At 37.6% G+C, this 25,612-nt stretch overlaps 6 protein-coding genes across 9 annotated transcripts; 3 read left to right on the top strand and 3 right to left on the bottom strand.

The window, feature by feature from the left end:
• The first annotated feature begins 1,018 nt into the window (after positions 1–1,018).
• On the top strand, positions 1,019–6,848 carry LOC137749314 (serine/threonine-protein kinase STY17-like). Of its 2 annotated transcripts, XM_068489409.1 has the most exons (16): positions 1,019–1,450; positions 1,777–1,891; positions 2,201–2,301; positions 2,430–2,549; positions 3,073–3,127; positions 3,965–4,075; positions 4,161–4,211; positions 4,455–4,630; positions 4,705–4,812; positions 4,903–4,976; positions 5,264–5,439; positions 5,613–5,708; positions 5,953–6,033; positions 6,163–6,216; positions 6,298–6,432; positions 6,510–6,848. In XM_068489409.1, the coding sequence occupies exons 1-16, from the start codon at positions 1,254–1,256 to the stop codon at positions 6,579–6,581; spliced, it is 1,722 nt and encodes a 573-aa protein (XP_068345510.1). In that variant the 5' UTR covers positions 1,019–1,253; the 3' UTR covers positions 6,582–6,848. The 2 variants fall into 2 exon arrangements, with proteins under 2 accessions (XP_068345510.1, XP_068345520.1); XM_068489419.1 differs by lacking the exon at positions 3,965–4,075.
• Positions 6,849–6,916: 68 nt separating this feature from the next.
• Positions 6,917–7,883, bottom strand: LOC137749329 (protein IQ-DOMAIN 6-like). The gene is made up of 2 exons (XM_068489430.1): positions 7,288–7,883; positions 6,917–7,185 (listed from the first exon to the last, which is right to left on the bottom strand). Exons 1-2 carry the CDS (start codon positions 7,543–7,545, stop codon positions 7,000–7,002), a joined length of 444 nt encoding a protein of 147 aa, XP_068345531.1. The 5' UTR covers positions 7,546–7,883; the 3' UTR covers positions 6,917–6,999.
• A 487-nt stretch (positions 7,884–8,370) lies between these two features.
• Positions 8,371–10,822, bottom strand: LOC137714893 (thiosulfate sulfurtransferase 16, chloroplastic-like). The gene is made up of 6 exons (XM_068454052.1): positions 10,489–10,822; positions 10,092–10,202; positions 9,883–9,956; positions 9,244–9,314; positions 9,078–9,131; positions 8,371–8,484 (listed from the first exon to the last, which is right to left on the bottom strand). Exons 1-6 carry the CDS (start codon positions 10,650–10,652, stop codon positions 8,410–8,412), a joined length of 549 nt encoding a protein of 182 aa, XP_068310153.1. The 5' UTR covers positions 10,653–10,822; the 3' UTR covers positions 8,371–8,409.
• Positions 10,823–12,452: 1,630 nt separating this feature from the next.
• Positions 12,453–15,440, top strand: LOC137744315 (thiol-disulfide oxidoreductase LTO1-like). 2 transcript variants are annotated; one of them, XR_011069605.1, is made up of 3 exons: positions 12,453–12,934; positions 13,086–13,544; positions 14,517–15,440. XR_011069605.1 is itself a non-coding variant. In XM_068484158.1 (2 exons), exons 1-2 carry the CDS (start codon positions 12,547–12,549, stop codon positions 13,406–13,408), a joined length of 711 nt encoding a protein of 236 aa, XP_068340259.1. In that variant the 5' UTR covers positions 12,453–12,546; the 3' UTR covers positions 13,409–13,959. The 2 variants fall into 2 exon arrangements, 1 of the variants encoding a protein (XP_068340259.1); XM_068484158.1 differs by lacking the exon at positions 14,517–15,440 and having other exon boundaries at positions 13,086–13,959.
• Positions 15,441–15,689: 249 nt separating this feature from the next.
• Positions 15,690–16,981, top strand: LOC137744325 (uncharacterized). The gene is made up of 3 exons (XM_068484165.1): positions 15,690–15,955; positions 16,287–16,551; positions 16,644–16,981. Exons 1-3 carry the CDS (start codon positions 15,832–15,834, stop codon positions 16,861–16,863), a joined length of 609 nt encoding a protein of 202 aa, XP_068340266.1. The 5' UTR covers positions 15,690–15,831; the 3' UTR covers positions 16,864–16,981.
• Positions 16,982–17,442: 461 nt separating this feature from the next.
• Positions 17,443–19,519, bottom strand: LOC137740980 (putative F-box protein At1g65770). Of its 2 annotated transcripts, XR_011069192.1 has the most exons (3): positions 18,204–19,519; positions 17,798–18,019; positions 17,443–17,692 (listed from the first exon to the last, which is right to left on the bottom strand). XR_011069192.1 is itself a non-coding variant. In XM_068480792.1 (2 exons), the coding sequence occupies exon 1, from the start codon at positions 19,466–19,468 to the stop codon at positions 18,209–18,211; it is 1,260 nt and encodes a 419-aa protein (XP_068336893.1). In that variant the 5' UTR covers positions 19,469–19,519; the 3' UTR covers positions 17,443–17,692; positions 18,204–18,208. The 2 variants fall into 2 exon arrangements, 1 of the variants encoding a protein (XP_068336893.1); XM_068480792.1 differs by lacking the exon at positions 17,798–18,019.
• Positions 19,520–25,612: the final 6,093 nt, after the last annotated feature.

Below are 25,612 nucleotides of genomic sequence, written 5' to 3'. Positions count from 1 at the left end.
GTGTTTGACACATATCAATTATAAGTTTACGGGGTGTTGATATCATCAGTTGTCTTGCATTAGCGTCTCACGTTCTTCCCCACACACATACAAACTAAGGTAATTTGTACGTGCGCACCGAAGCTTTTAGCGGCTGTCCGATTTGACGTGGCAGTCTTTTGGTGCTATACGAAGCCTTGAATGAGTAAGAACATGTATATAGGATATTGTCACCAAATAATGACATATATATATATATATATATATGTTATGGAGTAGGATTTTCTCCTCTCTTTTCTCTCTTTTTCTTCATTTCTCTCCTATTCACGGTTAAATCACGTCAACATCTTTTATTAATTTTATATAGAAAGAGAAAGATAAAATAAAGAATATGATATAAGGGATGAAAAGAGGAGGAAGAGAATTCAATCCGTGTGTTTTAGTGTTTGTTAAAACTTGGAAGGGTCAGATTTTTACTTGGAACTTGGATACCTTATACCGTCGGCAATGCCATTTAGTGTGATCGTAAATTTTCCGACTTTCCTAATTATTTCCGTGAAATGACTTAATTCAACATTTTCGCTTGTGTTTGAACATAAAAAAAATAATAATAATTTTCGCTCGTGAAATGGAAAACTTACAACGTTTCGCAATATTCCAAGTACATCAATCCTCGAAAGATAATAAAATTAACACAATAACAATAAGTACATATGAAATAATTAAATAGAAGAAGAAAACAAATTTAACAAAAGAAAAAACAATTCAACATTTTTTTTTGGAGATATCCATAAATATATATATATATATATATATGTATATATTAACATATGATATTATCTATACTAACGAGTTGAATATGAGCTAAGTCTCATAATGAGACTAAAAATAATATTGTTCAAATTTATTTTTGAAAAAAATCGAATTTAATAATTGTTACTCGTCGATTTAGTACTAAATAAGTAGTGGCAGACTGGCAGTGATAGATAAGTCGCCGATGAGTCAACAGGTGGTGGATCCCAGTCGCTAGAGTCTAAATGCCATGACGGAAACAGTTGGATGCATCCAACTGCAGTAGAAAGCCAGAACGAATCTCTCGTTCTCACTCTTTCCCTTTTTCCAGTTCAAGCTGTCTCTTTCCTCTCTCTCTCTCTCTCTCTCCTCTCTATAAAATCTCCGTCTCACTCTTCCCCTGCATATTCCTCTCCTCTAATCTATAATTCCACAGCCTGATTTGATTCACTTCTCGCAAGCTTTTCCCCCGAGCTTCTCCAATGGCTATAGACGAAGACGTGGAGAGCTGCGGCAGCAGAGCGGCGCTGTCGTCGCAGGCGCAGCCCCGCCACCACCGCCAGAAGTTGGAAGTGTACAACGAGGTGCTCCGACGAATACAAGAGTCTAATTTTGAGGAGGCTAATCTTCCTGGATTTGATGATCAGCTTTGGCTTCACTTCAATCGGTTACCTGCTCGGTACTCCTCTCTTAACCCTAGAATTTTGTAATTTCGATTTGTATGTTCGGTAATTAGCTTTTTGGGTTTTGGCATTGCTTGTTTGGTTGCTGAGAAGGTCTGGGAAGTTTAAAGAAATTAAAGAGTTGGAACTTGGAATCTATACTGATACGTGTACAAAATATCAGATGATTCATATTTTTAGGTTTATCAATTTTTTGAATTCGTATTGCTGGAAATAGTGATAGTAGGAGAAAAAGATACCGAATTGGCGCAGTTTATTAATCTTGAAGTCTTGGAAGTTAAGTTTGTATAATTGTGTAATTGTTGTTGCTGGTTCTATGTAGTTATGCATTGGATGTGAATGTGGAGAGGGCAGAAGATGTTCTAACACATAAGAGATTGCTGCAATTTGCAGAAGACCCTGCTAACCAACCCGCCCTTGAAGTTCGCTCTGTGCAGGTGAACACATGTGCATTTCTTGGAATAATTTGAATATTAGCTAGCTGTGACTCTGCTGATGCCTAATGCCATCCGTCCTTGTGTGTGGGTTCATGCATGTCCTTATCCTTGCATTATCCGTGTATGTATAATGGTTTGACTGTGGTCCGCATTCTTTTCTAGTGGAAACCGTTCGTCCAACTTTTGTTGCCGAGTATAGTTGTCTAGTCTTGAGTTGAAGACTTAGAAGTACCTATTAAAATCAATGTAATTACCTTAGGCTACGATGCATGACTACTTAATAATCATGAAAATCGTTTTTTTATGCAGGTGTATCCTGTCTTCAATGGAAATTCTGTTGATTCTGTCCATTCAGATTCTTCGATGAAAGAAGATGCACAAAGTTCTTTCAATTATTCTAACAGACAAGGGTATGTCACATTGTATAGTTTTATATCAGTTACTTGTATTCTTCATCCTTGTTTTTCATTCAATTACCTCATTCTGCATTTTGTACTTTACTCTTATATGTGCTAATCATAGAATTGTCTATCAACAGGATTCATGCACCTCCCACCTTTGGTTCATCTCCTACTCTTGACGCACTTGCACTTCAAGCCAATAGATACCATGTTGAAGATGGAGGTAGTGCTATGAGTGCAACACCAGTCTTTTCGCGGTAAGAAGTGACATTGAACCCAATCTTAAGTAGTTACTCATCCACGGAGAAATGGATTCTCCTCTTAATTTTGTAGAGGTGTTTAGCTTGATAAGTTGTCTGCTACTTTGTTGCTCTTTCAAATTATCAAAATACATAGAGACAGAAAGAGAGAAGGTTTCTCCACTTAACTTCATGATAAATCTGAGAAATTTCCCGTGTGCCGTGGAATATGTTTGAGGCTCAATAAGAATTTTAGTTAACATTATGTTACAAATATTCTATGCTTTATAATTCGTTTACAGTTTAGTTTGTTCCGGGTTTTTCTCTCTCTCCATCTGGTTGTCAACTTTGCGTAGTTTATAGTGTTTTGTACTTGTGAAGTCTGGGGCTACATAATTTAGGCTTACGCTCAAGATGCTTCTATATGACAAAGTAAAGTGTTTGATGTTGTTTAACATGGATACAGACACAATATTGGTAGTAATTTATTGCGTTGGCTGTTTGTAAATGTCGCTGTTAATTATTGTTGTTAATTGTGTAGGCCTATGCATGAGATCACGTTTTCAACAGTTGACAAGCCCAAACTTCTTAGTCAGGTAGTCTCATCTGTATATATATCCACATGCATGCCATTGACCTTTTATTTCTACCAACTTTTATTCAATGCTGTGCACATCTGATTCTGTTCATAGGCTCATATCTATGGATATGTTTGAACTTTCCTTTCAGAATGTCCTTTATAATTTATATATTTATTTCGTACTGACTTGGAACCAATGCATTACAGTTGGATCCTTTGGATGGACTAGATATACAATGAGAACTCTGTTTAGATGCAGAACCTTTTATCCTATTAGGTGGCTGTTGTTACACATTTTGTACCTTTCACATTTTAGATCAAACTTGACGTAATATTTATCTCAACCTTGTTCCGTCTTTTAAAGAATATCTTAAGCAGTAACATATTCTTTATTTTCGTACTCATCCTGTCTCCGCTGTGATAGGTTACTGGTGGATGGATTCCGAAAATTAACATTCTTTTATCAATTGCTATTGTCTGCAACTGGCAATTTGTGGTTTAACTGAGATTATTTCTAGAGCCAATTTGTATCGATCTTTGTTTACTTTTGTAGGAAAGGCTTTTTATTTTGTTAGAAGATTATGCTGTAATAGAATGACCTGACTAGTGGGGCTCGAGTGTTGCTTTCTGTATTTTTAACCCTGTAGCTAGTAAATTTTGGAATTCTGTAGGTCAAGAGTTGCTCATCTATTTTCATGAGATATGCTTGGTGGAGCAGTTCCTAGGTTGTTAAAATTTAAATTGTGTATTGTCATAAGATTCAACAGTTCTATGGCAAATTTTATGTTATCTTTCTGTCAGTTTTTGGCCTACTCACTTACTAAATGATACATATTAGTGATTATTTTTCCAGTTAACTTCATTACTTGCTGATATTGGACTGAATATTCAAGAAGCTCATGCTTTCTCCACTGTTGATGGATTTTCTCTTGATGTTTTTGTGGTTGATGGGTGGAAATATGAGGTACAAGTTTGTATGTTTCTTCATGGATATTTGATTCACATGCTTCTTGTTCTTTGAGCAAAATGTTCTTGCATGTAAAACTTAGGTAACCGAGGAGCTCAAAAGTGTGCTAGAAAAGGAAATTTCAAAATTTAAGGTAAGTTTTCTCCTTGACTTGCTTAATTTTATGGCTGTATCTTGGAGAACAAAATTTAAAATGTCTCATTCTTTGAATAAGACTCAGACTAGTGTGGTATGGGAATACTTGGGCTGGTTTCTTAAAATCTGGTGAATCTTTGTTTTTGTCTCATGAAAACTGGAAACCACCTACCATCATGCAGAAAATTTGGGTTCATTGCTCCCATCTGATCATACAATTTACTGTGATTTCGTATTTTAGGATCAATCTTGGTCAAAACAACATCCAATCGCGGCTATTGGTGAGGACAATCAAACAAGGAATGAGTCCTTCCCCAGTAGCATAGAAATACCAACTGATGGAACAGATGTCTGGGAGATTGATACAAGGCAGCTGAAATTTGAGAACAAAGTTGGATCTGGGTCTTTCGGTGATCTGTAAGTTACATTTTGAATCTGTGTTGGATTTTATGCAGGTTCTCATTTGATATGCTGTTTCCAACTTCTTTCAGGTACAGAGGGACATATTGTACTCAGGAAGTTGCCATAAAAGTTCTCAAACCTGAGCGTGTCAATGCAGAGATGCTGAGGGATTTTTCACAGGAAGTTTATATATTGAGGTTCACCCATATACCTGCTTATACTTGTTGATGGCAGTTGTCATTTTCTGTGCAGCTTTCTAAACTTCTTGATATCATGAGATTTGGCAGGAAGATTCGGCACAAGAATGTTGTGCAGTTTATAGGTGCATGTACACGACCTCCAAACCTATGCATTGTGACAGGTATCTCTTAGAGTGTGTGTCTATAAATATATATATATATATATATATATATATATATATATATATTAATGATTCTCATGGGCGCATCTATCTTATTTCTTGAGTAGTCATGATTGCTATGGATGGCTGCCATACTTTCATCTTTGTTATACCATGTCTAATTGGTTACAACTAGAAGAAAACAGTGACATTGATTGTCAACAGTTATGAATTTTTATTTTAAGAAATATAGTGCATTTTGAATTCACTGATGACCACCTTTTGATGCTCATGTTCCTGCTTATCAGAGTTTATGTCCAAAGGAAGTGTGTACGATTTTCTGCATAAGCACAAGGGTGTGTTTAAGCTTCCGTCTCTACTCAAAGTAGCAATTGACGTTTCCAAGGGAATGAACTATTTGCACCAAAATAATATAATCCACAGGGATCTTAAGACTGCCAATCTTCTTATGGATGAACACGAAGTACGTGGAATTCATGACTATTCAATCAACAATTCATTTGTCAGCCACACATGCTTTCCCTTTGCATTTATATAGATAAAAATTCAAACAAAATTTTGTGTCTCAATTAACTGTTTTTTTTTAACATGTTTGCGGATTTTTAATGTTTAGAATCGTATATCCTTCCTGTGCAGGTCGTTAAGGTTGCTGATTTTGGGGTTGCCAGAGTGCAGATTCAATCTGGAGTGATGACAGCTGAGACTGGTACATACCGCTGGATGGCTCCTGAGGTAGTAATCTCCTTGGACATCTACTTTAAATCCTACTTTGTTTAAAGTGATACAATTCATAGTTTAATTATTCATGGGGTTCAACTCAATCCCACTAAACTTTTACCCCGGAGTTAGAGCTATCATGGGGCTTTTTTGGCCTGCTATCATCGGGTTCAACAGTAATTAAGTTGGTTGGTAGTTTGTGCTGACTTCATTTAACGTAACCTATCTCTCAACTTCTTTTTACCATGGTCTTGTGAAGGTCATCGAACACAAACCATATGATCACAAAGCAGATATTTTCAGTTTTGGAATAGTTCTGTGGGAGCTTCTAACTGGACAAGTAAGTGCATACTTTTCTTTGCAAGAAGTTTGTGTTACAATGCTTGCTTCTGCCTTTGCTATTCAGTGCGTCAGTTGATGATGGCATTAATTTCAAAACTCACAGTCATCTTTATGGTGTATTTACCAGCTCCCCTACTCATCCTTGACACCGTTACAAGCAGCAGTAGGTGTGGTGCAAAAGGTACTTACCCAATTTCTAATTTGGCATAACTCTACCACATGATATTCTTATGGATTAACTTTTATTTGGCACGGCATTCAGAGCCTACGACCTACAATTCCCAAGACCACTCACCCAAGATTCGCGGAACTGCTTGAGAGATGCTGGCAACAAGACCCAACTCAAAGGCCCCCCTTCTCCGATATTGTACAAATCCTGCAGAATTTGGCCAAAGAGGTACTTTCTTGCCCAACCATAAAGCTTCTGGGCCGTTAAACATATTCAAATGATTAAATCCTATAATCTCAACACAGGTTGGAAATGAGGGAGAAGATCGACACAGATCTGGTGGTTTTTTCTCGGCACTTAGATGGGGCAATCACTGAGAACAGTTGATGAGAGAAATCTGATCTTGCACATGACCATTTTCATTGCACATACTTTTTGCATTGTACAGATTTTTCCAATCACACAGTTGTTCTTTTGTAGTTTGTTTGTGTTTTTCTGGTGGTCTTATCTTCAGAGACTCGAATTTTCATCTACTAATTCAGTCCGGCCGGCTGGTTAACAGTAAATATTAATGAGCCCGTCATTGACAGATAATGTTAACTACCTTATGGTATGGTATTATATTTTTTGTTGGACATTGAGAATATTATTTGTTGACATTGAACTGCAGGAACTTTCCGGGCGAATTTGAACTTAAAATTACACATCCATTTACTTGGAAATTCTTTGACTTACCAAATCGTTGTTACAAATTCTTAAAATCATGCATCACTAGACTTGTTCAGCAAACACTGTTTAACCTGCGATGGATCTGCCGTCAGTAGACCCGCTGAGGAGCTGCCGTGCACGAACCTTGACCTGCAACCGGACCATCGAGTGCATGCAATACAGAGCTATACGTGCCTGTTTCCGCACGCACACCCCACGAACCAACGCCTGCAGCTTCACCAGGCTCCTCAGTGCTCGAAACGCTTGCCTGGCCTGTCAAATTGTTCAAATCATCACAATTATCATCCACCAAAGCAAAACTTGGCGTATAAAAAAAAAAAAAAAAAAAAAAAGGAACAAGTTGGGGTAATGTACAAGGTGTCCCCTGAAAAAGGCTTGGAGTCTGATGGCTGCAATGTCTTCCTTGGTGAAAATTCTCCTTTCGAATGCCGAAGGTGACGAAGCAACGAATGACGATGATGACGAAGCAATGCCGTCGATTTTTTCGTACCGGGGGGCTGATTCATTGTGAGTGCTCGGGGTGGTGTTGGTATAGACGACGACGATATCTCTGTTGGATGATCCGACTAACTTTCTTCGGATTGTTCTGAACCACTTGCGAGTAGTTCCCATGTTCTTGTATAGTTTTGTGTATTGATATCTAACAAGTGTGAGAGTTTTGTTGGGGCATTTTCCACTTAAAAGCAAATTGAAACGGTGACGTGAAGGAAGGAGATGTGGCCACCATGTTGAGAGAGAGAGATGGTTTCTGCTTGTCTGAGACGGAGAACGTGGTGGGATGAATTCTACACTGAAGTCTCAACCAACTAACCCAGAGTCTCATACACATAAATAAAAGGTTGAAAACTAATAAAATACAACCTCCACTTTTTTCAATTAGGAAACGACATGTTGGTTTTTCGAGCTTCGAGATTGGTTCAAGTTTTATGACATGTTTACTTAAAACGAAACAGGAGAAATCATAAATGATGAAGGATAAAAATGATGAGAATCAGATGAACTACAAACAATTTTTGTTTTTTATTTTGTTTTTTTTGTTAAGAGTATTGATTTTAACGTGACACGAATATATTTTTTTTTATTTCGTATACAATATATATAAGTAAAACTAAAAGTCAAGAATTAGAATAATTTAAATATAAATTATGGTAAACAACGCTTTTAAAAGTCAAGAACTAAAATAGTTTCAGTTTAATAGAGCGTCGATTAGTAAGCGACTATAATATTGGATGCCAACTTTGCGGTTGTGAGAGCTTAATTTATTTACTAATTTTGCTTTTACATGATTTTTTCTGTTGCCACATTTTTACAATAATATTCTTTGGAACCAAGTTTCTATGCTTCTGCAGGGCTCTACTGCCACTTTATCTGTGTTTTTATTTTTCCTGCACCATATCCTTTGCTTCCAAAGTACACCACCCCCCCCCCCCCCCCCTCCTCCCTCCCTCCCTCCCTCTGGCAAGAAACAATCAGATTTCATATCTCTGTTGGAAGTCCAGTCTGCGTCCAAACAGCATACCCACCAGCTATATCAGTAATGCCAGTGAAACCCTGCAAAAAGAAGATCAAGGAACAAAGCTCTGGTCAGTTTTTATCAATTCTTTGATTGCAAGGATACCAATTCCAAGGGGACTCTTCGCAGATAAGTCCCTTGTAACTCCCCTTCGTAGCCAAAAACACTTAAAGCACCGTTTTGAATAAGGAAAAGGACCCGGTTGCCCGAACAAAGATTGCACCGATTATTAGTTTAATTGATAGTTGAGGGTTTTTGCCTTCTAACTTGATTCTTGAGCTACTTTTCCACCAACATTAACAATTGGATCGAGCTGTTATTTCACTAGATTATTATTTCACCGACGTTAACAATTGATAGGTAAGGGTTTTTCTTTCTCCTTCCACAATTGGATCCTCGAAGTGTTTCTTACTAACGTTAAGTACCGATTACTGAAACAAAACATATCTAAAACACACATTCTGGCTTTGGATAAATTCTTTTCGGAATTTTAATCCGCCATACAAGTTGTGCAACCTATTTGACAATGACGTTCAACCAAAATGCGATGCATATTTTTCGTCTTCATCAACCACTTACTTAGAGATTAAGTAAAAAAGCATTGAAAGGTAAGTAAGGGTAATGTGCTTACAGCAGCTACAAGATCAGTTGCAGCCATCATCGACCTTTTCCCAAGCTGGCATCCCTGTGGAAAGGCATAAGATAAACGCTTAACCGCGACAGAAATTTACAAAAAACTATTGAAAGAAAAAAGAAGATGAAATCAGGAGTAAAACATTTTCAGTAATTGGACTCACAACTATAATCTCATCATGTTTTCTGAAATGTGATGACACTTCTTTTAGAAATTCTGGGTTCCTTGATATCCCTGCATAGAACAACAACATTGCCAAAATGTTTTACTATACCATTATAACACAAAACATGCCAAACCTTGTCAAACAACATCTTTATTCGAATTCCCTGATCGTTCTAGTTCGAAAAATAAAAATAAACTTTTCTCACCATAATGTCACTACAATTTATAGTAGGACCAAATTTTTTGCCTAAATATGAGAGGAACCCTATGGTTCAATTTCAAACAGTAAGAAAAAGACACAAAAACTGTGAATTTTCCTACTAAATCCGTTGTTAAAATTACGGCTAGATGAGAATGTATTGGATGCAACAGTCATATACGACGGTCTAAAGGATTCCAAAGCACAATTCAGATTTTTTTTTTTTTTTTTTTTTTTTTTTTTTTTTTTTTGCAACGAAGATTGCAAATTTTCAATGTTACTCAACTAGGGCAAGAAAAAACAATGTTAATTAATTTTTCTGCAGTTGTTTAATAAAATGTGGTTCTTGAGCCACTCCTTTTGGTGATTATAATTCTGAAAAATCATTTAACAAAATAGTGGAGGAAAAAGGGGTCGGGAATGGAGAAAAAACTGAACCTGAGCCAACTTTGTACAAGTAAGGGATGTTAACGGCCCCAGGTGCATGCCCTGCACTAAACTCCTCAGGAGTCCTACACAAAAAAAAAAAAAAATTTACTCAAAAACAAGAACAGTTAAACAAAATGTTAATCAACGATTAACAGAGTGCTTAACTTAATACAAAAATAAATAAATAAATAGGCTTAAAAGGAAAACAGAGAAGTTACCTGACATCCAAATATTTGTGTCCAGCTTGAAGAAGCTCGTGAGCCACACGAACTGGCACGGAAGTTGGAACTCCAACAGCCTCCAAATTCCTTTTCTGATAAGCTGTCACACTTTCCCAGTTACCAAATAAGATCCAGTTAGTGAAAAACGACAACAACAATCTGGAAGTAATGATTTTCCTACTCCCCTTTTTCTCCCCATGCACTCGCGTCATCCATTTTTTTCTCGCATTTGGATCGAATAATCAAAGAAGAATCAAGAGACATAAACAAAGGGCGAGGGGTGCGAGAAAGCACAAGTCTGAAATTTGTTACCTAACAATATTATACTTACACAATTAAAAATAATTTTATTTTTCTAGTTTTGTTGGGTTTTTTTTTTTTTCCTTCTACTTACCAGAAGTTGAAGTTGTTGTTTTGGAGTCCAGTGCCAAGTCTTTTCCCGTTTAGAGAAAACGAAGATTTGTGGATGAGATTTTTGTGAGAAAGAAGTGAAGGATGTTGAATTGCAGCAGAGCTAGTAAAGTAAGAGGAGGATGACACAGACGAAACCGCCATCATATTTCTAATTATTTAGGTTTTTGGTATCTGAGATCTGCAGATTGCAATGCAGCGTGTGAGGGTTTGCTGTTTTATCAGAGAAATATTGGAAAATGGTTGTGAGGGAGGATCAATGGGGGTGTGTTGTCAGAGAAATCGCCATCATATTTCTAATTATTTGGGCTTGCTGTTGTTTTGGTATTCAGATAGACCTAAAAATGAGGCACACATACTTTTGCATGGATAAGTTTCAACCTTTGCTCTGTACACCTGGTGGATGAGACTGCTGACAAGATTCTTTAGTGTTTTGGAGAGTTACGAGGATAATACAAAGGAGATTAAAATTTTTAAATCAAATGATATGGTTGTTGATGATTGAATTATTATTTAAGTGTTGATTAACGTGTTTATTTTCTATTAGTAACATATCATTTCGTTTATAATTTTGGTCATCCTAGCATTACCCTTGAGATTATTCCCGATTAATGTTAGAGAGATTAAATTTGTAAACCAAGTTTTTTCAGCTAAATGATATGGAAGTTGATGATTGAATTATCATTTAAGTGTTGATTAACATGCTTATTTCTTATCAGTGACATATCATATAGAGCAACTCTACCCCTAAAAGTCCCCTTAGGCTATAGGCAACTCCGCCCCTAAAAGTTTTCCTAAAGTGAACACTAATTGATTAACATGCTTATTTCTTATCAGTGACATATCATATAGAGCAACTCTACCCCTAAAAGTCCCCTTAGGCTATAGGCAACTCCGCCCCTAAAAGTTTTCCTAAAGTGAACACTAATTGCTTAAGTGCATCTTCACCTCTAAACTAAATAACCCAGACTATTGGTATTAAAATGGCTAGGTATTTATAAAAAAAAGGAATTAGATTTTTTTATATTTTTTGTATTATTAATCATGACTGATGTCACTTTGATGTCATGCCATCTGGCACTAGGTCAGGCAATTCGAGCCTGGTGGGGATGTCTGGCTTCCCTGAAGCCCAGTCTAGTAGCTGCTCTTAATTTGCAAATTTTGTGCACTGGCATTTTAAAGACTAAATTTTGACTTTCGAAATTCAAGTATGTAAATTCAGGCATCCACTATAATCCGGTGTATTATAAAAGTTTTAAATTGATTGATTATTTAAATTTTGTATAAACACCTAAGAATACATATCTATGACTTCTTGTAACTTTGGAAAGAGAGATATTATAAAACTGAGAGGTGGTTGATAGACGAATTCATTAACAGTGTGGCAATTATACTTTTCAAGAATCCATAACACTTTACGTACAAATTTCAATATTGTAAGAAACATGATAATCACATACACTCTTATTTAATTATCTCCGTCCTTTTTATTGGATTTATTCAATATGATGATCATAGTTAAACAGAAGTATTTATTTATCATTTTCTTTTGCCTAACTAGATAGTTCACATGTTTTGATTGTCTGACAAAAAACATTTTTAAAATGTACATTCTGTGGTGGGGAGATTCTTGGATAGCCAGTACTGTATTCATTCTCTATTCTCTTGTCACGTAATTAGGTCAATTAGTGAGAGATAGAGATAGACAAACATACAAATAGTGATTCTGTACCTCTGTTGTTTATTATCTTGAGAAATCTTCTTCTGTGATGAAAATAACATGATTTTGAAAAACGGATTGTTATAATCATTAAAGTTTGATGTGATGTGGATCCAACAACTAATCTCTATTTTTTTTTTTTTAAATTGGGATTAAAGGCTTCCCACAAATATAAACAGTAAACCCCAAACCGATTCATCACCCGCCAAAATAGACCGTTGGGAAATTTGGGTTGGACCATAGAGAAGTTACTTGGGCCCAGCCAGCCCAGATTAGTCACCGCGAATCTCTGTTGATTTTTCAGGTGGAATGTGAGCAGAAATGGCGACTTTGGCTTTTGTGAGCCTAACATCTCCGCCGTTCTCGTCGTTGCGCCGGTCTCCGTCGACCCACGGAAGATTCCCGCTCCTCCATAAATCTCTGAATTGTGGTCAGAGATCTCTGCTTCTTCCCATAACATGCTCGTCTACCGAACCAAATCAAAACGCCGACGACTCGGAATCCGAAACGGCGTCGTTGACTCCGTCTTCTTCGAGTGACTTCACCTACAAACTCTACGCAGGGCTCGGAGGCGTTGGGTTTCTCGAGACGACGTACTTGACTTATCTCAAGCTCACAAATTCCAATGCATTCTGCCGCACCGGCGGCGGCGGCGGCGGCAGCGGCAGCTGCGGCGACATCCTCAGCAGCGATTACGCTGTCGTTTTTGGTACTCCCCTTAACTCCATATCTGAAACCAATTCAAATTTTTGATCACCCAAAACAAGAAAAAGTGAAAATTTCGATTGGGTTGTTGTGGATTGGAAATGAATTGCATTGCACGCAAGGTGTTTGATAAAAATCCCTTTTGGCTTTCCCAGGTGTTCCTCTTCCGCTTATCGGAATAGTTGCTTATGGGTTAGTTGCTACTCTGGTTGTGCAGCTTTTGACTGCAAAGAAGTTGCCTTTTGGAATTGATGAATCTAATGCTCGCTTAGTATTGCTTGGGACTTCAACTTCCATGGCAGCGGCTAGCGCTTGTTTTTTGTACATTCTTGGCACAAAGTTTTCAGGAGCTTCTTGCTCGTATTGCTTGTTATCCGCTTTGCTCTCTTTCACCTTGTTTTTCATTACTTTAAAGGTGAGCTTTTGGATATTGTTCTTTTCTGTTCTCTTTGATTTGATGTTAATGGCAGTGATCTAGTATTTGGGTTTGTTGAAATTTCGGATTTTGGGTTAGAAAAAGTACAGAAGGAAGTGGGTTTGCTGTTTTGTATAGCTAGCTTGGTGGTTGTGACTCTCAACAGGTCATATAGTGCTCTTCCACCTGTGCCCTCAAGGTGATTAACCTAACTCATATTTTTATTTTTTTAGCTTTTCGGTTTCATGGATGTGTTAGTTTCATGGGTGATTAACGGAACTCGTATTCTGCTTTGAAGCTCAATCTTCTTGTATTATGAGGCTGCCTGTCTAACTAATTTGATAGAGGAGGAAATAGAAATATATGTTAATAAGAATGGCAGTCAGAGTGGTAGGAAACATTGGAGACGGATAAACTTAAGTGTTACAATGATTAATGATTTTCATAACAGTAAAGAGTAAATCATAAATAATGTATGGTAGGTTTGATGCTCGCAGCATCAAGGTAGCTGTGGTTTCCTTTATATTCTATTTTCTTCACTTTTGTTACTTTATGTTTAAGGAATTCACCGTAATGGGAATTCAATGGTCATTGATATGAATAGATCATTCTTTCACTGTCTAGTCTTTTGTGTTGAGTCTAAAGATGTTGCCAACTTGGCTATTTATGTAGATGAAATTAATATCTGTTTTCTGTTTCCCTTTTTTCCTTACCTTTCTACCAAAAAAAAAAATTCTAATATAAGATGTTGACGTGGTTTAATCGTAACTGTTTAAATAAGAGGGGATGGAAGGAGAAAGAAATTAAGAGGTGCGAGAATCCTACTCCTTTTCAAAATGCTAAGTTAACTTTTAACTCTTATTAGTCAACGAGGCGAATATAAAGAGAGAAATCCCATTGGATGAGATCATGTATGCTTCGGAAGCTACCAAACCTCTGTAAAAAAAATTTTAAAAAAAAAGTTACTAAACAAATGTTATGGTCACTTTTACACGTGTAAATTGATCTTGACTGTTAGATAACACCAACGACTAGTCTGTTGCTTGTCATATTGATGTTAATGCTACTCAAATTGCCAATTAAGCATTCTTTCATCATGATTATTAATATTGAAAGGTCTCACATGCATCAACACGTGTTTTATTTGTGTGTTAATACTCAAAATTTGCAGGTTAACAAACTACATACTAAAGCCTTGGTGGGATTGGGATGTGGACTGTAATGAAATTGACACATAAATGTAAGTGGTTCACCTCTAAAAATTGGGTTACATCCACTGTATTGCACAAATTCTATTAACTGCAAGACTGGAAAACAACACTCAACTAATACATCAATTCTCTCCCTCCTTTTTGGTCTCACCCCTTATTGGAGGTTTTTACCCCTTTATATAGGCCCTCAATGAACCCTTCAGCTTGGGTCCTTCCTACTTGGCATTCAATCCGCTGACTACATAGACTAGCTTACTAACATCTTGTCATCTGCCATCCAGACATTTGATAGTGAAGTGATGGGTGTCCAGTTAAGATAACACGCATTCACATTGTAAAGTGGACTGAGCCTTTGATCTGCCTCGATTGTCGAACTCAACCTCTCTGAGCGCATTCCGACTCACTTTTCGTTTAAATCCTAGGTCCATGCTGTTTAATTTGGGTCGCTAAATGGCTTGTTTGATGTCTGAGTAGACCTTCCCTTAGAGATTTGTGTCATAAAATTGTTAGTCTGCCCATGTGCTGTCAATGGTTGACAAACCTTTCGTATACCCTGGTCGGTTGGACGGTGTTCGACAAGCCCTTCAGCACTTGGACGTGTTCCTTTCCAAGCCCTTTGGACCTTGGGCTTCTTGGTCCCCCATGGTCTTTGACTTTGCCTTGGGCTCTTCGTGGTTTCTTTCTAGGCTGGCACCTTCGGATGAGCCTAAAAATATCCAACATTAACATCGCGTAGCACCAAATTAATTTTTATTTTATCTAATTATTAATGATCACGACCCTCATATGCATCAACCATTAAAATCAACCTCCACGCATGCCATACCACAATCCCAAATACCAAATTAGCATTATTTTTCCTTAATTAGCCAAGTAGATTAAGGCTTGACCACATGCCCATGCCATAAACACTCTTTACTAGTTCAACCCTTGAAAGACTTTTTCTCCTCCCCTCCTTCTATCTTTGGACCCACCCTCCACTAAAATTGCCCGTCCATTCTATCCAAACCCTAATTTAATCAACAGAACGCCAACTCAGCAATCAGACACCCAGATACCTCCAATAACGGAAGATCCGTCCGAATATTCCATTCGCCCCCTTAATTCCTGAGCCAGTCACGAAATAATACCGCTTGTCGTCGGCTACATAATTCTCTCTCATCCAACGCCATTGACCCCCTCATCCTCCCTTCCCACTTCAAAATTCTGTCACAATTCCCCTCACTTTCTCGCCATCCAAACAGGCAACAAGAAAGTAATACTAAACAGAAAGAAATGCATACTCCAATCTCCGATTCCGAGCAGCAGGAACTCATCGAGAAGCTCGACATCTTCAGGATCAGGGGTCGTGACAAACGCGGCCGCACCGTCCTTCGCATCATCGGCAAATTCTTTCCAGGTATTTTATGGATCTTCTGAGATTGCTTTTTGTAGAAAGCACTTCTGTTTCAGAGCGCTTGTGCTAGGAATGATTTTATTAAAAATACCATTGACTTTTTTTTTATCAAAAGTTCAAGCGATCCTGGAAGTGCTTTTTGAAGAAGCCAGTGCTTCTCCAGAAAGTGCTTTTGTGACCTATAACGTTTTCTGTCAATTTCAAAGCGCTTTCAGCATTTCAAAAGATTATTCCCAAACAGATTCTTAATCATTCTTCGTAATCAACAATTTATCCTTAATTTATTTTAGTTTTCTGATTATCTGATTTTTAATTTTAATTTTGTATTATTTAGCTCGAATTGTGAGCGTTGAGGCTCTGCGGAAGTATTTGGAGGAGAGAATATTCCCAGAGATCGAGAAAAAGCCGTTCGCTGTGCTGTACGTGCACACCGGAGCTCAAAGGTGCGAGAACTTCCCCGGAATCTCAGCCGTCCGATCAATCTACGACGCCATCCCGATCGCCGTCCGCCGGAATCTCGAAGCCGTGTATTTCCTCCACCCCGGCCTCCAGGCCCGCCTCTTTCTCGCCACCTTCGGCCGCTTCTTTTTCACCGACGGGTAAATAATTGATTGATTTACTTGAACGGAAAAGGCGCATGCAAGTATTTTTCCTGTCATTTGTACTAACATGCGCTTGTGGTGCGGCGCAGGGTATACGGAAAGCTGAGGTACGTGAGCAGGCTCGATTATTTGTGGGAGCACGTGAGGAGGAGCGAGATTGAGGTGCCTGATTTCGTGTACGATCATGATGAGGACTTGGAGCACCGTCCGATGATGGACTACGGATTGGAGAGCGATCATCCGAGGGTGTACGATGCGCCCGCGGTTGATTCGCCTGTGTCGACGTACTCCATGAGATGCATCTCTTAGCTAGTCGTAATAATTGAGAAGTAGTTTTTTTTTGTTCTTCTCGCTTTGTTACAATTTAGTGGTTGATTAGGATAAATGTGGTTGTATTTAGATAATATATATAAATCCAAATTTTCAATTTTTGGTCTGTTAAATTATAATAAAATTGAAAAATTAACAACTAAGCCAAATTGGTCCATCGATCATCACTCAAATTTTATAAAATCAAAGGAGTTTTGTCGTGAATGTTTGTAGTTTACAACCTTTGTGCTACGATTTCAAAAGGAAGTCGCAAAATTAAAGAAACCAAAGTTTAAAGAGAGCGCGCGAAATTACTTATCTTTCAAGAAATTTAAGTTCCGTGATCTTCATTTCGATTCAATTTTAACCAACAATAAGGCTCAAACTCAAGAACAAAAACCTAGAAATGATTAGTTCCGAAAATTACGCTCTTCAATCGAACTCTTCCACCAGTTTTTATGGTTACTAATGCGTGTAAAGGATGACAACGAGTTCAAGCAAGTGTCGTCATAGGATGATTGAGAATTTAGGCTGATGGGAGAAGAGAGTGGAAAGGGGTGGGTGAGGAGGGGAATCTGATTCAAGAAACGCATTACGTTACCAATTACATGTAAAGATTTGAGTTCCAACAAAGAAACAGATTGCATAATCTGCATATATACATCCATAACAACATCGATAAACCGCATGCTTACACATCGGATAAACTAGATTGATGATTTTACACTAGTTTCGTATCATATGATTCTACAAATCACTCATGAGAAACTGGATATTCCGCCCCCGAGAGATTCAGAAAATGTGTCTTCATTCGCTGTCAGCAGTATCCCTGGCAAGTGTTGAGAAATAATTAAAAACAAACAAATCCTAGTTTTTCCAAGTGAAACACTATCAGTACACAATACTCAGGGGAATAAGCATGCTCTCAATCTACCTCATGAATCGCGATAGAACTTTTTCAGGTTTTGAAGAAAACCTGTATTTCTTCCCTTTTCTTTAAAACACGCGTTATCCTACATCAATTTGTTTACATTTTCGATATGGCCATTCGGTGTCTATAGAAGATTGTCATAACATGAGCACTAAATCATGGGTTTGTCATCGCTGGAAACCTACAATCCTTTGAGCTGAATGATAATGTTCTTTAGGAAAAAGACTGCATGAACTAGCCTTGTTAATGATTCCAAAAATTGCTTATCTGCTATCACATTCTGAAGATGAAATTCAGTTGAAAATACAAAGCACTTTTTGTTTCGCCGAGTGGCAAAAACAAAAATTTTGTAGGCATGTAAACAGTAAACCTTTCACATTTTGAGAAGAATGAAGCATATCAGACTTACATTAATCAGTCTGCAAGCCGATGCCGACGGAAATCAAGAACAGGGCGGAGCCAACTGGATGGTGGATGGAGCATTTTGTTAAAGCAGGACAAAGCATGTCCGTCCCGAATGATGCCACTCTCTAGCATGAACACGCGAGTGTTACACCTTTTTGATCCCCCAATTCCGTGTAAATGAGGAAGCTTTTGATCAGTGAATAAAATGCAATTTCCCTTCACTCTACCAAAGTCTTTGGTGGAGACGGCGAAAGACCCATCATTGCTCAAAATAAACACTTGATCTCCCAAGTTCTTCACATCAACCCACCTACCCCATTCTTGATCCAGCCTATAAACTTTAAAATCAACAGCCTCGCCGTCAACAGAAGCGGCGAAACGATGAGGAGGAGCTTGAAAATTAGGGCCAAAAACACTAACATTTTCATTCTCAACATTGTGCTCTGGGAACCTTTCCATTTCACACTTGTCAAGGTACCGATCAACAACGAAGAGATCGCCACAAGACTCAACCAAATGCTTCCGCCCGCCAAACCCACATAACGGAGGCGAAAATTGGATCACATTCAAATCAGAATTGACCCATGAAATTGTTCCCCATCTATCGACAACATAGCATTGACCCTTATACACAATAAGATCATCGTAGTGTGAGTTTTGTTCATCCACATGGGTCCATTTCTCATCCCCGAATCTCAAGAAACCCAACTTTCCGCCATTACAAATCATAAAAATACCACAATCATTCAACTTCTTTGCATCCATGACTACCACTTTGTTCACACAAGCCGTAACAACATTGAGACCATTCCTAAACTGCAGACTATACGATTTTCGCAATTCGACCATCTTAAAGTCCAACAAATTGAATTCCTTTAAAGAGTTAGATGCAGGGAAAAACCTGAGCGGCTTATTACTGATTGGATGCAGCAATCGCAGGTCCCCGGAACTCGACTCCTCAAACTTCACCACCCACGGTTTTGACGAATTGGGCTTTTCGCCGACGAGCGATTCCATCCGATAGACTTTGATTTGAAAGAGTAGGGCTTTGGGTTGAGTCTGCAGAGCTCCGCCATCCTCGGCGGCGGGAGGGGAAGAGAAGCTGAGGGGCAGAGGAGGGGTAACGGGTTGCTGAAAAGGGGAGACGGAGGAGCGCCATGTCTTGCAGACGCTGCGAAATCGGAGAACGTCGAGGCGGTTGTCGAGGCGATTTCCGATTGCCGGCCATAGCTCCTTTGGAAGATCGGACCACTCCTTCGTCGTCTCCATCTTGATTGACTTAGGAGACAGGAGAATCTATGGAAAAATGGTTGTTTATCATAGTGTGGTCCCTCCCCTTTAATTCGCGCCCTTTTATTTGTCGAATTCTTATTGGGTGGGGATTTCAGTTTGTCAACAAATAAGAAAAATCTCAGATTGTCTGATATGACAGGTCGGATAATAACTGAGTTCATATCCATTTTATTCTCTAATCAAGCTATTTAACAATGATTTGGTGAGTTTGTCAGATTTATTTAATTTTTACTATATTATTGTTGTTTTATTTTCACTCCTTTAAATAGTTGATTCCTTATTACATAAGATCAAATTTATGAAATATACGGAATTCCAGAATTGAAAATAAACTCAATTTTTGTTACCTGCCGTAGAAACTTAATTGTGGGTCACTCGTTTTGCTTTAGTGTAATGACGAAAATATGCTACCGCATCATATGTAAAAGAGTTGCACGTGAAGAAGGATTTATTGTTTCTTCACATGTATACACAATAAAATTAATAACATATTCATTATTTTTTAAAATAAGAAAACAGATGTTAAAATATTAATGGACAAATTAAAAAATGAATACGAGTTACTAATACGTATCCAATTGTTTTTTTTTAATAAAAAAATGATATTATTTATTCTGAGGGAGTGGCAGAGTGGATTAAGCCTTATAATGTGCTAGTAATAATGTAGTTCAAAATTGCTTTTAATTGGGTATCGAACATAAAACCTCTCACTTACAAATAAAAAAGAATGACACTAGACCGTAGTACTAGTGGCTAGTATGACACACCCCGTCCCGAAGGAGGGCATGCTGGCCGTCACGTGAGAGTGACGTAACCATTTGCACAGTTCGGAAGCTTTAAAAATATACAACTTCTAAAATGAAACACCCGAAGGTGAGTCCTTATTTGGTCCTACAACACTACACAACACAACACAACACTACACGTAAATGTAACGAACTAGGGGTAAAAAGGTAAATTCACACATACGTTTTTATAATCTCGGGACGGGATGTCACAACCTACCCACCTTAATAGAATTTCGTCCCGAAATTCAAAACAACCAATCAACGACCCCTAGTGGTCAAAGAACAATCTAGGATACAAATTCCTCGTCTGATATTCTGTCTCCCATGTAACTTCCTCGACTGAATGATTCCTCCACAAAACTTTCACTAAGTTCACCATCTTGTTCCTCAGAACCTCCTCTTTCCAATCTAAAGTCGTCCTTGGTTCCTCAACCAGTTTAATCCGGATTAATTCTCAATAGTTGCACCGGAACTCCATGTGACGAATCTGCCATCTAGTGACAACGCATCGAAATATAATACATTATGCACCTTAGCAAATTATGAAGACATCACCACTTGTATGCAACTTCATCGATTCCTTTAGTGGTCAAAAACGGTCTGATGTGTTTAAGACTTATTTTGTCTCCTTTCCAAATCTCACTATTTCTTTTCATGATGAAATTTCTAAAAATGTTGAATCATGAAACACATTATGCTCTTACAATAACTCTGGAAGTAATTCAAGCAACTTCACTTACTCTTCGATGATCACATAAAGTCCGATGTACTTAGGACTTAATTTGCTTTCCTTTCCCAGCCGAATCATACTTTTCTAAAGTGAAAACTTCAAAATTATAAGATCATCTACGTTAAACACTCGATTAGTGACATGTTCAACTATTAATCTCTTTTGCCATTCCTGGCTACTCTCAGGTTAAACTTAATCACCTGAATACTTTGAGAAGACTCATCCATAGTTTCAGGGCCTACCAAAACTCTTTCGTGATCGAATCTTCTCTATCCAGAAGCATTTCTTCCACAAATCAGCAAAAATCGACACATTTCATGGTCCTTATGGCGTTACTTTGGACACTGTGCAACCAACATACTTAAGAAACTCAGCAGTTCCGTAACCCAAATCTCTTCTCCATAAAACATATAAGTACTGTTGCACTGTGGTTGTTACTCAACACTGAAGTAAATGTACTAACTTGGTACATTGATCAACTATCACTTCAAGTTCAATCATAACCATCCTATTCTCGAACTCAGCAATCTTTCTTTTTCCCCTTCCTTCTTTACCTTGGTTAATTCTTAATTTTCTTTGTTAACCATTTGAGTCTTGAGTACGACCTTACTAAAAAGACTTAACTTGAAAATTAGCAATTACAACTTCTTCTCAATCTTCCATTCTCAACTTTACTTCAGTTGATTTCCAATCCACAAGAAGACAATCTTGGCAAGCGTGCCAGACATTAACTCTTACCACAGTCTTTTCACCAAGTGCATCAGCTAGAACAATTTTACGATCACCCTGGTCGTACAATCATGTTCATTAAACAATTCAATCCACCTTCGCTGCCTCATATCAAAATCCTTCCAAGTAATGGATATTGGAGACTTTTTGGATAAGTAAAAATCTTGCATTCTTACCAAATATAATGTCTTCATAACTTCACAGCAAGAATGGTAATCATGACTTCCAAATCACCAGTAGGGTAATTCATTTCACGAGGTTCCTTTTGTCGTGAAACGTATGTAATCATCCTAACATTTGCATCAACATGCATCCCATACCATTCAAGAAACATCACTAAAATTTATGATTACCACTATCTTCTGGGAATACTAAAATACGTGCATGAGTGAGGAAATACTTCAGTTGTTGAATTCTTTGCTCACAATTTCCTTCCCACTCATACATAACCTCTTTTCTCAACAATCTCGTCAATGACAAAGCAATGACTGAAAAATCTTTCACGAACCGTCCATGATAGCTTGTTAAGCTAGGATAACTCCAAATCCCAATCACGATTCGTGGTTGTTCTAAATTCTCAATTTCTGCTACCTTTTATGAATTCACTTGAATACCTGAAGCAGATATAGCAAATCTTAGAATGCCACTTGATTCATTTAACTTTAGCATTTGCTAAACTTAGCATACAACCAACGTTCTAACAATCTTTACTTCACCGACTTAATATGTTTACATGCTCTGCTCTGGCTCAGAATGTACCAGAATATCGTCCATGAAAATGATAACAATTTATCAAGGCATTCCTGGAATACTTCATCCATCAACTTATGAAATAGCATGAGTATCCGCATAGCATCACCAAAATTTATAAAGACTATAACAAGTCCAGAAAACAATCTTAGGATCAACGTCGCTCAAAATCTTCAATTGGTAATGGACAGACCTCAAGTCGATCTTTGAAATTACACAAATACCTCTTAACTGATTCATTAAACATCAGTACACCATCATGGATAACGGTCCTCAATCGTTACCCGATTCCATGGTCTATAATCAATGGATAGTCTTTAAAGTCCATTTTCTTTTTCACCAACGAACTGGGCTCCTCAAAAGTGTTGTATTAGGTTGAATGAAACTTTTATCAACCAATTCTTTCAACTAAATTTCCAATTCTCTTAACTCATCATGAACTAATCTCTAACATAAAATTTTATACCTGGAAACAAATCGATATTGATCTTCACATTTTTGCCTGAAGGCAATCCAGGTAAACTTTCAGGGAAAACATTGAAAAAGTGTCCAATCCCTTTTTCATTTTTCATATTAGTAGGAGCAACATTATGTAGTACCGCATAAGATGAGTACCCTTGTAACCTTTTGATAACAATCTCTTTGCTCTCACAGCAATGTTAACGGCCTAACTCAATCCACTTTGCCTGCCCACCAAAGTAATCTCTGATCAATCAAATCGATGGAAAGTAACTAAGTTCCCGTAGTAACCCATCTTGTCATGATTTAACGCCATTAAACTGTGCCTAAAATCACTTTCAGTTCCTCGATATCCCACAAAATAAAATTCACTGGTATAACTTTAACTTTCACCTTTATTGAACACCTTGAATAACACCAACTCATGTAGGTAACCTACTTGTTTACTTGCTTAACAGATCCAACCAATAAGTTATAAATATTACGGTCTGCAGCCCGCAATACAGATAAATCACTGTTGTCTCGATAAGTAAGCAACAATTCCTGAAGGTGTTACATTTCCATCTTACTCCACACAGGGATAATTACATATAAACACCTCAATCATGCTCCATCATCACTTTCTTTGGCAACATCATCCATAATACGAAATACATCAGCCAGAGTCAACTAGAATGACTTGTACGGCTGATTCTCTAGCTCAACTAGTTATGCTAGCATATTAGCCGGAGTTACTTATAGTAACCTGTACGACTTACTCATCAATTCCTCATGTGTCAGCCGGATCCACCTTTCGTGGTCTGTTCGGCTGAACATTCAACTTATCAAACATCTTGGCACCCACAGTTCATATAACCCAAACTAATGATCCAAACACCTGCTGGACTGATATTGGTGGTATCAAGGAAACTGTCGGGTAATAACTAATTCTAGGGACAATTCATAACTCTATATCCCTTCTGTCTATACAAACACATTCACTGATTCCACACTTTCCAAAGTGTTTAGTCTTGTACCTGCTGCACAAGGTACATTTCCCTTACTCGAGTCACCTTGACTCTGAATCTGGAATTTCCAGTAAGTCTATCACTTTGACTTTGACCAATGGCATTAAAACCTCAGTTGGAAGAATTAGCTCTAGCTTCACTTCTCTTGAAGCTCTGAATCTTTCTATATTCTTGATATGACGAATCATTAACTTTATCGTCCTCTTTTGATTCCCATTCTTTTATCATTCTTCTTTACTCTCGCTGAACATGTTCTCAGAGTCCTCAAGGCTCAACAACATCTTGTATATTCCTGGTAAGAATTACAATGGATAGTGGTCACCCAAAATACCACTGCCTTATGCCACCCAGCCTAAAACAATATAACACTTCAATCAAAATAGCAGCAATATTCGAATGGGACGAGGCAAGTCTGAGAACTTTCTATAATACTCATCGATCGTCAGCTTTCCTTGTCTCACATTTGTAAACTCTTGCTTTCTACCATCATAAGATGCCGAATGAATAATTCTTTTCTTTAAACAAGTCCTTAAACAATTCTCAATCGGCTGTTTCCTTCGGTGACAACGAATTATACTCCTGTTTCCACCAGGATACAAGTTCATAACTCAAACCAGGTAGTCGTCTCAACCCTTCTGTCAAAAGGAAGATTCCTTTGACTTGCATAATCTAAAACATATTTTCCAATTGATTAATCCATCACTTTGCTCCCTCAGGTTCATCATTTCATAAGGTGATTCAAATTCAACTCATAACCCATCTTAAAATGTCCCTTTCAGATAATATACTGAATCACCAAAATAATAGTTTCCCCTAATAGCTAAATCAGGGAGACTAAATTCCTCTAACTACGTGGTTTGCTACGAGGCGGTGTAGTTCTGACATAATTCACTAGAACTTCTCAAGATGTCCAAGATTGAAACTAGGCTCTGATACCAACTGACACACCCCGTCCCGAAGGAGGGCATGCTGGCCGTCACGTGAGAGTGACGTAACCATTTGCACAGTTCGGAAGCTTTAAAAATATACAACTTCTAAAATGAAACACCCGAAGGTGAGTCCTTATTTGGTCCTACAACACTACACAACACAACACTACACGTAAATGTAACGAACTAGGGGTAAAAAGGTAAATTCACACATACGTTTTTATAATCTCGGGACGGGATGTCACATAGTAAGTATCCATTTAAGTTTGCCAAAGGTGTTTCAAATCTCTCTCTTGCAGTTGCAGGTGATAGTGCTTCTGGTTTTGGTATGAGTAATTTATTATCATAATGTTTTGTTTTATTTTTTTTTTAAATTTGATGAGTTCGATGGCGTAGCAGGTGTGCTAAATTAATAACATATTCATTATTTTTTAAAATAAGAAAACAGATGTTAAAATATTAATGGACAAATTAAAAAATGAATACGAGCTACTAATACGTATCCAATTGTTTTTTTTAATAAAAAAATGATATTATTTATCTAAGGGTGTGGCAGAGTAGATTAAGCCTTACAATGTGTTATTAATAATGTAATTCAAATTTGTTTTTAGTTGTATATCGAACATAAGACCTCTCACTTACAAGTAAAAAAGAATATCACTAGACCGTAGTACTAGTGGCTAGTAAGTATCCATTTGAGTTTGCCAAAGGTGTTTCAAATCTCTCTC

This window comes from Pyrus communis, chromosome 1 (genome assembly GCF_963583255.1).
Source record: "Pyrus communis chromosome 1, drPyrComm1.1, whole genome shotgun sequence".
Classification (NCBI taxonomy): Eukaryota; Viridiplantae; Streptophyta; class Magnoliopsida; order Rosales; family Rosaceae; genus Pyrus; species Pyrus communis.
This window is presented reverse-complemented; position numbering and strand designations above follow the sequence as displayed.